General features: G+C 45.7%; 1 protein-coding gene across 2 annotated transcripts; it reads left to right on the forward strand.

The window, feature by feature from the left end:
- Positions 1-2,419: 2,419 nt before the first annotated feature.
- LOC133490649 (E3 ubiquitin-protein ligase TRIM17-like) lies at positions 2,420-6,017 on the forward strand. Of its 2 annotated transcripts, none has more exons than XM_061800982.1 (2): positions 2,420-2,843; positions 4,202-6,017. In XM_061800982.1, the coding sequence occupies exons 1-2, from the start codon at positions 2,571-2,573 to the stop codon at positions 5,384-5,386; spliced, it is 1,458 nt and encodes a 485-aa protein (XP_061656966.1). In that variant the 5' UTR covers positions 2,420-2,570; the 3' UTR covers positions 5,387-6,017. The 2 variants fall into 2 exon arrangements, with proteins under 2 accessions (XP_061656966.1, XP_061656975.1); XM_061800991.1 differs by lacking the exon at positions 2,420-2,843 and adding an exon at positions 3,049-3,917.
- Positions 6,018-12,275: the final 6,258 nt, after the last annotated feature.

Genomic DNA, 12,275 nt, shown 5'->3' on the forward strand with positions numbered 1-12,275 from the left:
ATGTTTAAGCAACAGTTGTGCATTTTTAACAAGTTAACTTGTGTAGCCCTTAATCACAAGCGTCTCAAAGGGTTTCGCAGGCCTAGAGTAGGCAGTGACTGATGAGATGCAATCAACTTAGCGAGGAAAACCCCCAAAATCCCAAACCTTGAGAAGGGATGTACAATGTTAAGATAGCATAAGAGTCCATTTAAAAAGATGAAGCGCTGAACGTAGATGCCTTCACCAAGGTGGTTCTGCACAATCCCTAATGGTAACGTCTCCACCTCAGATCTTGTCCCACTTGCTCAGCGCAGAGTCAGTCCAGCAATGGCCAAAGATTCGCCCTCGAATGTGAGCAGGAGAGGAATGGGGGAGCAGATGGGACAAGCCGCAGTGAATCAAGACTGTGTGAACTTTAACCCGAAGCCAAAGAATAAAAAGTTTTAAATTGGTTTGCAAACATTTTTACTGCCAGTGGAGCATTTCAGAGTACTGAAGCCTGTGAAGAAAATGCTCGAGACTCTGCATTCTAATTTCTGGCTCTTAACGTCACCAAAATTCCCCAAATTCCGCGAGTGTGAGTTTCGGAACGGAACATGAGGTACAACCAAAACAGCCAAATAGAAGGCTGCTGAGAACCTTCAAATTTCATCGCCAGTGGACCGGGAGCCTATGCAATGTGGTCATCCATCCATCCATTTTCTTTGCCGCTCATCCTCACTAGAGTCACGGGGAGTGCTGGAGGCTATCGCAGCTATCAACGGGCAGGAGGCGGGGTACACCCTGAACTGGTTGCCAGCCAATCGCAAGGCACAAAGAGACAAACTGCCACAATCACACTTAAGGGCAATTTAGAGTGTCCAATTAATGTTGCATGTTTTTGGGATGTGGGAGAAAACCAGAGTGCTTGGAGAAAACCCATGCATGAACAGGGAGAACATGCAAACTCCACACAGGCGGGTCTGGGATCGAACTCGGCCAGGTCCTCAGAACTGTGAGGCCAATGCTTTACCAGCTGATCCACCGTGCCGCCCAATGTGGTCAGTGTCGGGGTAATATGAACGAACTATCTCAACCTCATCACAAGTCGTTGATATAGTGTTTTGTTGTAACTGCAAGATATTAATACCAGACGTGGAAAGACCGGAAAGATGCACGATACAATAGTTGAACTGAGATCAAGATTGGTAGTAAAAACAGTGTCCACCCCTCAGAGAAGTGTGTGATTCCACACTTGGCACACCCCAATGACGGATACTTTTAGAATATCCAATTTCAGAGAGTCAGTAAAGTGACACACCACAGGGAAGAATATTGTTAACAAGCCTGACAAATTTGAAGGAATAATAATCATGATTCTAGATGGAAACCAGCTCAGCCGTGACCCTGAACTGGATAAGCTGTGGAAACTGGATGGATGGACATATTCAGCTCTTTGATAGCCCATGCCAAGCACACACGTAAAATAAAAATATTTAATTCTTGGGGTAGAAAATATATCCTTTAATCACAAAACCCAGATGTTCAACACATTTCGGTAGAGTACTTTATTTGAGAGATGTCACTACTAACGCCACTACCATATTTAAGTTGGTATATGATGTGGTCATACAAAGGAAACTGGAAATAAATCACACATTACAAGAATAAGGATTTACACTAGAAATGTTATTTTCATACTCCTGCCCACCAACCTTTCTATTCTTGACACGATCTAATGTAGCTATTTCATCTTTACATTGTGGTCCTCAAAACACCCTCTCTCTCACGTCCCATCGGAACGAGAGTAGGACCCAAATGCAGGACTGGGAAGATGCCAGGTAGTTCAAGGAGAAACGTTTATTATATCCAGATGTAGGGGATCGAGCAGGCAGTCCGGTGCAGCAGCGGTAGTTGGGACGTCGGGCGAAGAGAGCAGGTGAGCGGACAGGCAGGGGTCAGTACACAGGGGAACAATCAACGCAGGCAGAAGTATCAAAGGAGTCAGGCTTACAAGGGTGGTCGGAGAACGGGCGAAGGTCGGTACACACAGGCTCGATCAGGGATACCAGAGCACACGGACGGGACATGAAGATCATTACGAACTGGCCCCGGCCAGTTGTCATCGCGGTCATATAAATCCATAGCATAATCAGGCTGCATGAGGCGCAGGTGTGCACCTCCCAATCAGCGCACCTGCGCGGGCACCCGCTCAGCTCGTGCTGGAGCGGCAGGATCATGACACTTTCAATCCTTTTAAAAAAAAAAAACAAAACATTTTTCCAATATTTTTGCAAAATACGCTCAAAATCAACAAATGGCTTTCCCCCTCGTAACTTCATAATTACTTTGCCTTTGTTGACTCTTTACTTCAGCTTGGCAAGAATACTACAGTATTCAGTATTTGGCCAAAGTGCAAAGGGAACAACAAAAACTCCTGCAATTGCTAAATTCCAACGTATGTCCACTAGAGTGCGACATTATATCTCTTTCAAACATGCAATAGGATTGCTCAAAATCCTCAGCGTTTGCCGACCCATAATAAATAAAAGGAGGTGCTTATTGTGTGTTTATTTCTTGGTTGGGCGTCAGCGAGCAAGCAAGAAAGTATGGCCTCTGCCTCTTTTACGGACGACTTGACGTGTTCCATTTGCCTGAACATTTTTACCGATCCAGTTACTCTTCCCTGCGGCCACTCTTACTGCAGATTGTGTCTAACCAACTTTTTGGACGCACAGTACCACTGCCCGCAATGTCGGGCCTCGCTCGCCTCCCGGGAGGAAGTGAAAAGTTTATCGACCAGCTTCATCTTGCTCAGCCTCGCGGAAAAAGCCAAACAAGGAGAAGGGATCGGCACAGAGAATATTACGGGAAAAAACGGGGTAAAGTATGGCAAATGGTTAAAAACATTTTGTCGGCTCGTTAAAAGCGTTCATCGGACGGTTTTACCGCTGCAGTTAACAAGTGCGTCACTGGGCGTTTTCTTCCTTATCTCGCTAAGTATGGACATTGCGGGGTGGGGCGAAAGAATATGGGTGCTCTGGAGTTTTAGCCAATCGGATTGCACTATGTTGAGACGTTTAGCTGTTTGAGCCAATCATTTTTTCCTCATTCATCTTTCCAAAGGTGGTGAATTGCTTTGTTGTTCCTCATTTGGACGTTTGGTAACTGAATGTAAAAAACCCAGAGTTTGGTTTAACATGCGAGTAGCTGTTACGATATTCTTAAGCAATCTCTCTGCTCATTACAAAAAGGATTATTATTATTGTCTTGCATGCATTGTTTCTTTATTATTGAGTCTGTTAATTGCATGTTGTATGGTGTCCCTCAGGGACTCCAAGGTGTATACTACAGTATACTGCACACTAAATGAATCGTTACTGTTATTATTTATTACTAATAGTAGTAGTCGTCGTCGTCATAGTAGTAATAGTAGTACACAACCATGCGATTGGAAAGTCAGATAAACATCCTAAAATTCAGGCACAAAACACCCCTTGGCTGAGAAAATGTAAACTGTAATATAGACAAATGTACATACTTTGGAAAAATGTGAAGTCCTAGATCCTCTTGTGTACTGTTCTCAAGTATGTCAGCACACACTCAAATGCAGCCTCAGCATGCAGATTGTCCTAGTTTTTGAAATACAGTACTATAGCTTTGTGTCTTCTCAGTTGTCTCCATTCCTCCATTATACTGTGTATATATATGTGTGTGTGTGTGTGTGTGTGTGTGTGCGTGTGGGTTTTTTCCAGGCGCTCCGGTTTCCTCCCACATCCCCAAAAACATGCAACATTAATTGGACACTCTAAATTGCCCCAAGGTGGGATTATGAGTGCGGTTTGTCTCGATGTGGCCTGCGATTGGCTGGCAACCAGTTCAGGGTGTACCCTGCTTCCTGCCCGTTGACAGCTGGGATAGGCTCAAGCACTCCCTGCGACCCTTATGAGGATACAGTAAGTGGCTAAGAAAATGGATGGATGGATATATATTATAGGCAGGACGGCAGTTTGTGCAAATAAAAACCAAAACAAAACATTGTCACGTCTCATTAACCAGTATTTGTTTATATGTCTAGTCTAGTAAGTTTATGTATAGTCCACCATGTATTTTGCTGTACATAGCAGTAAGAACCTCTAAAGTATCACCAGTAGACCAGTTCTAAGTTGGTGGGGAAGGATTGTTCTTTAAAAACATTTCTTGGATCTTTCTTAATAATCGATACGTATTCTTTTGACAGGGTGCTGGCATGTGCCTGGAGCACGACGAGAAGCTGAAACTGTATTGTGTGACTGACCAGCAGCTGATTTGCATCATATGTCGAGATTGCGAACGGCATGAAGGACATACATTCAAACCCATTAAAGAAGCAGCCGCATCTTTGAAGAACAAGTTGGAGGAAGGAATGAGCAAATTTCCTGGAGAAATAAGAGATTTGGAGAGGTTGGTAAATGCTCAGAGGGAGAAGATAAATGGGACTAAGTTGAGGTCTTGTCAACTGCTGAGTCAAATCAGCGCGCAGTTTAAAGAGTTGCACCAGTTTTTGCAAAAGAGAGAGATGGAGCTGAAGACTGAAGTGAAACAGCAAGAGTCCAGTGATGTGGGGCGAATGACCGAAATGCTGATCCTGATGGAGTTAGAGCTGTCCCAGACTAGAGAGAAGCAGGCTCAAGCAGCCTCGGTTCTGGAAATTTCCAACCCCGAGAAGTTTTTGAAGGACTGGGTTGAATGTAACTCCGTAATATTTGAAAAACCATTCCAACTGGGAGCGAAGGATTGCAAAGTGGTGGAAAGCTCTCTTTACTTGGGACCTTATGAGAGTCACCTAAATTTTTTTGTTTGGAAAGAGATGCTTCAGGTGATAAATCCTCGAGAAGAAAAACTTAGGCTAAAAAGTGATAATCTTGGTCTCAATGTGTCTAGTGATGGACGCAGTCTGCTCCATGGATCCAACATTCAAACTCTACTTCAAAAAAGATGCGTTTACCGGTCAGATTCCTACAATCAAATCTCAGGCTTGGGCTGGGCACAATTAACCAATCATCCCAATTCTTTCTATCACGCACTTTGCAGCAGCGTGAACCAGTTCACGCCGGGGCAGCACTACTGGGAAATAGAGGTTGGCCAAATTGGCCAAACTGGCTTTTGGGAAGTGGGAGTACAAGGTCATGTTATCAAATATAATGATGGAAATCTTTCCATCCAGTGTCCAAACGGTGTAACTCCATTAAATCTCCAAAATATACCACAAAAGATCGGGATTTATCTGGACAGCTCGTCTCACAAGCTCGCTTTCTACAATGCGACCAACATGACACACATTCACACGGTCAGCAGCAAGACGTTAGTATCCTCAATGTCAGCTTTCCTAAATATACAATACAAAAACACAAATATCATTCCTTTTACAGTCTCTTGGTACTAGTTGCACTAGTTACTCCGCTTCACTCGAACAGCAGCATGGAAACAGGAGCTCATCACTTTCAGATATTCCTTCACAATAAGAACTTTTGAAAAGCAATTTCATTATATGAATGTTGATTTTTTTTTTTTTTTTTTTTTTCCCTCAAGGTGAATCATGAGTTTTTTTTTTTTCTTTTTTTTTTTTAACAAGTATTCTTTGTTGTCTTTGTACTGTGTAAATGTTTCTGGAAAAAAAAAGACCCCCACCTACACAATTAATACCTTCATTTTCCACCAGAACAGTACTTAGGGTGTATTTCTGCTTCATTTGAGTTTTATCTTCAATACATTTTCAATTTTTGCGTACGCCTACAGTATATGATGGCGTGGTGTGGTGTCACCACAAGAAGGCAGTGTTGTTCAGGTCTTACCGCCGTGATCAAGTGTCTGACCACTGAATCGCCTTTCAGGTATAGAATTAAAAATATGTTTCCCCTGAACGTTTCTATATATGTCAATATTTTGTCTTTGTGCGGGAATTTGTGTTCTTGGGAATTCCCCCTCTACAAGAATTGAATATAGCATTTCGTTAGGTTAATATGATGATTTTGTCTGAATACACAATAAAACGTGTTGTACAATATTTTTTTTAATTCCTCAGAACCGCTATTTTTCTTTGTAATTAATAATGCCTGAATCATGAATATTTGATTAAAGTCTAAACATGGAAAATTCAGAAACATTAATTCAACTCATAGAAAGATAAAATCAGCACTTTGAGCTTTGGGTCAACTCTGGATTGCATTGGAATACCACTTTGAAAGTGTTTAACAGTTCTGTGACTGAGTTGGAAGACACACCTGGCGTGAGTAATTAATTAATATAAGTGTATAATTTCACTCAGGAAAACATGATCGATCATTAAAGGTAATACATCTTTACAGTCAAATAACCAGATAGAGTCCTTCAACATAAGAAGTAGGATCACCTGCATTCAGTACAGTACACTTTATAGAGATTGATAGGCGCCTCCTGACATGTGTACATAGAGACAAATGAATTCCGTCATTTGGGTCAGAGAGTTACTGTCATGATCCTGCCGCTCCAGCCTGTGCTGGGCGGGTGTCCGCGGTTGCGCTGATTGGAAGATGCACACCTGCGCCTCATGCAGCCTGATTATGCTATGGATTTATATGACCGCGATGACAACTGGCCGGCGCCAGTTCGTATGATCTTCATGTCCCGTTCGTGTGCTCCGGTATCCCTGATTGAACCTGTGTGTACCGACCTTCGTCCGTTCTCCGACCAACCTTGTAAGCCTGACTCCTTCGATACTTCTGCCTGCTTTGACTGTTCCCTGGTGCGCCGACTCCTGCTTCGCCCGTCGTCCGAACTACCGCTGCTGCACCGGACTGCCTGCTCGATCCCCTACATCTGCATATAATAAACGTGTCTCTTCTTGAACTACCTTGCGTCTTCCGAATTCCTGCATTTGGGTCCTACTCTCGTTTCCGATGGGAAGTGACAGAACGAACTGGCCAATACAGGACCCAGCAGGAAAGACCCGGCGTCGCCGGGACCGACGCAAGGTAGACCGTCTGCCGGAGGACCAAGCCTGTCCAATCCGGGTAGGCTCCCTGATGTCCTCCGCTCCCGTGTCTTACGCTCCGCCAGCGAGGTATGACTACGTCCCGAACACGACCCGTCCGGCTCCTCATATTCTTCTGGACTCTGACTTTTCGGAATATGAGGAGGACCGCGATTTGTATGACCGGCTGCCTGAGTACGACTCCGACGACTTTGATTTTGAATCTCTTTGCCCGGCTTTTCATCCCAGTCAGTTTGTTTCACCTCCCCGCGTTTCCAGCACCCGAGCGACTTCGCCCTGTAGGTCCAAGTACACCAATCTGTACGAGGGAACCCGCTTGGCCATCTACCCGGGACCTCCGCGTGGCGGCAACTAAGACACAGTCCTCCCACTCCTCCGAAGCCCGCAGACCCGCAGCTGGTGGGGAAGCTTCCAGCCCAGAGGGAGGAGGAGCCGCCAAATCACGAGGCGTTCTACCGTGAAATGCGGGCGGAGATAGAGCGGCAGAGCGTCGAATTGGCGGCTCTCACGGCCCAGGTCCGGCAGGGATTGGCGACCAGCCAAGCTACTCTGACGTCGCAACGGCGACGGACTCGCTGCTGATGCAGGTTCACGTGGCAGTTGGAACTGACCCGCTCCCGAGACACGCCCACGTGTCAGTTTCGACTGACTCTCTGTCTACTCTCATTCACGTCGCCGTGGAAACCGACCCGCCCCCTTGCCAAGTGCACGCCGCAGTGGGAACGGACTCGCCACCTCAAGTGCACGCCGCAGTGGGAACGGACTCGCCACCTCAAGTGCACGCTGCAGTGGGAACGGACTCGCCACCTCAAGTGCACGCCGCAGTGGGTACGGACTCGCCACCTCACCATGCGCACGTAGCTGTGGAAACTGACCCGCCTCCTCGCCATTCCCACGTCGAGGTTTTGGCTGTTCCGAGCAGAGTTCACGCGGCAGTCGGAACTGACCCGCTCCCGAGACACGCCCACGTGTCACTTTCGACTGACTCTCTGCCGACTCTCGTTCACATTGCCCTGGAAACGGATTCGCCACCGCGCCACGCCCACGTTGCTGTTTCAACGGATGCACTGCAAGCTCACGTGGCAGTGGGGACCGACCCGATGTCGCCTCACGTTGCTGTCCAGGAGGTGGCGATGGCGATGGGCTCGCTGCCTTCTCACGTTGCTGTCCAGGAGGTGGCGATGACGATGGGGTCGCCGCCTTCTAACGTTGCTGTCCAGGAGGGGGCGGTACTGGCGCCGCCTTCTCACGTTGCTGTCCAGGAGGGGGCGGTACTGGCGCCGCCTTCTCACGTTGCTGTCCAGGAGGGGGCGATGGCGTCGCTGCCTTCTGACGTTGCCGTCCGAAAAGAGCTGGGGAGTTCTGATGAGCCACCCCGTAGCTGGAGAGACTTCGGGATGGTAATGGTGGCGGTCATGGCTCTGGTCCTTCTCTCCATCATCCTATTCACTCCAGATGGCTCCCAGCCGCTTCATGACTTGGCCTCATTGGTGACCAATCCACGGCTGCCTACTGACCAAGCCTCGGTGGCGACCAATCCCTGGTTGTTTGGCCACTACGGCGTGGGAGGTTCTCGTCCGGAGCAGTGGCCTGCCTCGTTCTGGTGCCTGCTTCTTCATTTGGTTCCTCACAGAGGTCGTCCGCCTGAATCGCCCCGTGGGGAGCCTGGTGCTTGGCGTCCGGGTCGTCCTCCTGACCTGTCCACCCAGACGCCTCGTGTTTGGTGGCCTGGATGGCCACCAGTCTGGGGTTCAGGGGGGAGGATGTTGTCGTATATGGATTTTTGCATGAAAATCCTCTTGAGCCATTTGTGTTGGAGAAGAACCAGGAAAAGACGTTTTTTGCAAACGCCCACACTGGCGGGTTCCTGTGTTCATACCTGTTTTACTGACAGGTGATTAGCTGTGTTTTTTTGCGTGTTGTTTTTGCTTGAACACTTGGGAGGATCGATTCACTCGTCACGGTTTTCTAAAACACCCGGTTCATCGTGAAAAATGGATTGCACAGGTGCAAAGGATGAGAGCTTTGTGGGTTCTAAATGACACCTAGGTGTGTATAGAGCCATTAAAAAAAGTAATAGTTAATAGGGACTAATTTGTCTCACAGTTTATATATATTACGTGTGAATTTAGAATAAATCCCCTTTGTCAAACCGGCAAAATATAACAAAGTACTTGTATTGCGTTAAAGACAATTTAATCACACACAATACAATACAACACAAAACAATAAAATAGAAGTACAAAGACAGTTTAGTAGCGTGTAACACAAGCTAACTCGACGTATAGTCACCAAACTTCTCTGAAAGCCGCAATAATAAAAAGCTTCGTCCACGTTTGACTACATAATCCTTCTCTCAGAACGTAACAAAAGACCCGCATCAAAATAACTTCATAAAGTACGCAAGTCAGGGGTACTAAATGTGTCGATGTGAGCAGCCTGAGATTGTTGTCACTCCCCAGCTGCTGGCGTTAGCCCCAACGCGGAGGTGGATCAGGCGGGGAGGTGGTTTGGTCACGTGTGGGGAGGAGAAAGGAACTTCCCCCTCCCCCACCGGACAGTAGTTACTTCGCCCGGCATGGGTCCTCCTGAGTACGCTACATACACAAGACTTGTAAAAGAGTGAGGAAATGGAACAATTATAGGCCAATCATTTTGAACATTTCATCGGGTTTCTCGCCTGTCTGTCGGGGAGTCTGTTGTTAGTTAGAAGTGATCCATTTATCATCTAAATATGGCTTGAAACGAGAGGGTAATATTGCCCCGGTCCCTTCACTCGATTGTTAGATGTTTTGTTCGAAATGAGCTTCAGTCTCAGAAGGGGCATCAGAAAAATCTGAAAATCTCTCTTGTTCATTTCCCATAGCAGGTGGCACAGCATCTTCTCTATGGCGACTGTCCCAGTGTGACATCTGTAAATGGCGTTGCAGGCAAAATGGGATGTGGAGTGAGACTTCTGCAACTTTGCGCATTAATGACACTTTCTCCGCTCATTTTTTTTTTTGTATAGACATTGAAATGAATCATATTATATATTGTTTTCATAATAATTTCTATTTTAAAATGTACAGTGAAGAAAAAATGCTTCCCATAACCATTGAATACCGGAATGTATTGTGCAACCATGGTTATATAAGTTATTTTTCACTCACTTGTTTTTCTGGTCAAGACGTCTTGACTGTTTCACTATCGTGTTCGCATGTATACACTCACTTGTTTTTCGCATATAAGTTGTTTTTCACTCACTTGTTTTTCTGGTCAAGACGTCTGGACCGTTTCACTATCTTGTTCACATGCAGACCAAAGACGAACATTGTTGTGGGATGTCTTGACAGTTATGGCTGCGTAAGATGTTTCTCAGAGCCTGAAGGACACACTTAGGTGTCAATAATAAATCAGGAAACAATTGTTGCGGCGCCAGGTGGGACGGGTAGGCCACCTGTCCTTTCTCTCGCACGCAACTGAAAAGTATAATAGAGAGATGCAGAGTACAAACAGGTAGAGTCTGCTGCGGGTTTCGTACGGACACCCAGCTGGTTGACAAGCGGACCTCTACCTGGGTGATTGGCTCTCCACCTTCTCGGCATAGGTAAGGGGCTCATATGATTGATTTCACGCAAAGTCAACTGTGTTTTGAGAATTTGCATTTGGTCGAAATAAATATGCCAGTTATTGAGGCTAAATAGCATTTGGGAACGTTGGTCTTTTGTTGAGTGTCGTCTTTGTCTCCTGAGCGCCGACCAGCACCAATCCTTTCAATAAAACACCATGCTTCACAGTAGAGATGGTGTTCTTGGGATGGAACTCATCATTCGTCTTCCTCCAAACAGGCTTAGTGGAATTATGACCAGAAAGTACCATTTTGGTCTCATCTGACCACAAAACTTTCTCCCACGACTCCTGTGTATCATCCAAATGGTCATTGACAAACTTAAGACGGGCTTTGACATGTGCTGATTTAAGCAGGGGAACCTTCCTTGCCATGCATGATTTCAAATCATGATGTCTGAGTGTATTACCAACAGTCAACTTGGAAATGGTGGTCCCAGCTCCTTTAAGGTCATTGACCAAGTCCTGTTGTGTAGTCCTGGGCTGATTCCTCACCTTCCTAAGGATCATGGAGACCGCACGAGGTGATATCTTCCATGGGGCTCCACTCCGATTGAGATTGACCGTCATGTTTAGCTTCTTCCATTTTCTAATAATTGCTCCAACAGTGGACCAAGATGCTTGGCAATTTCTCCAGAGCCCTTTCCAGCAATGTGGAGTTGTATATTTTTGTCTCTGGTGTCTTTGGACAGCTCTTTGGGCTTGGTCATGTTATAAGTTTGAGTGTTACTGATTGTATGGGGTGGACCTCACACAGGTTTGTCTGATTCAGGGAGTGGATTCACATGGAGTGGAGGTGGACTTTTAAAGACGCACTAACAGGTCTTTGAGTGTCAGAATTCTAGCTGATAGACAGGTGTTCACATACTTATTTGCAGCTGAATCATAAAATCAAATCATTAAGAAATCATACATTGGGATTTCTGGATTTTTCTTTTTAGATTATGTCTCTCCCAGTGGACATGCACCTATGATGAAAATTTCAGACCCCTCCATGATTTCTCAGTGGGAGAACTTGCAATATAGCATTGTGTTCAAATACTTATTTTCTTCACTGTATATACAGCTGTCAGTGGCCCTTTAAAGTCTTACCAGGGACGTGTGGTCATGGTAGGCAAGTGAAGTGGAGCCGCACTTCCCCCTCGTGGTCCTTTATTTTGTATCTGAATACAGGGAGTCCTCGATCTTCGAACGAGATATGTTCCTACGCTGGCGACATAACCCAAATTTCAGCATAGGTCGGATTTCATCGTTAAGGTTAAAATTTACGATGACAGCTGGAATTGGGGCGTCGTAACCAGAGGACTCCCTGTAGTAAAAAGAAACCTATGGTTACATTAAAGTGTTCTATTTTAGTTCTATGGTCCATGGTTTGTTTACATTGATTTTCTGTTTCAGTCCAATAATTTCAATGATTTCATCATTAAACATGGTGAATTTTTGTATTTCTTGTTCAAATGTAACGGAAGTGCAACTACGTGTCAATCGGTGCTTCTGGAAACCACGCAAACCCCCATTATGGCAGGCTGGGATGGGTCCGTGGCATCACACAAGAGACAATAGTGTTTCCTCATTGCATATGTTTTATCACACATGTACTGCACTCAGTAGTGTTTAACAGACTGTCTAATATATTGAATGAAAGACTGTGACATTTAGTCAATGGAGTCTGGTATGTACCGTGCCACAATCA

This window comes from Syngnathoides biaculeatus, chromosome 2 (assembly GCF_019802595.1).
Source record: "Syngnathoides biaculeatus isolate LvHL_M chromosome 2, ASM1980259v1, whole genome shotgun sequence".
NCBI lineage: Eukaryota > Metazoa > Chordata > Actinopteri > Syngnathiformes > Syngnathidae > Syngnathoides > Syngnathoides biaculeatus.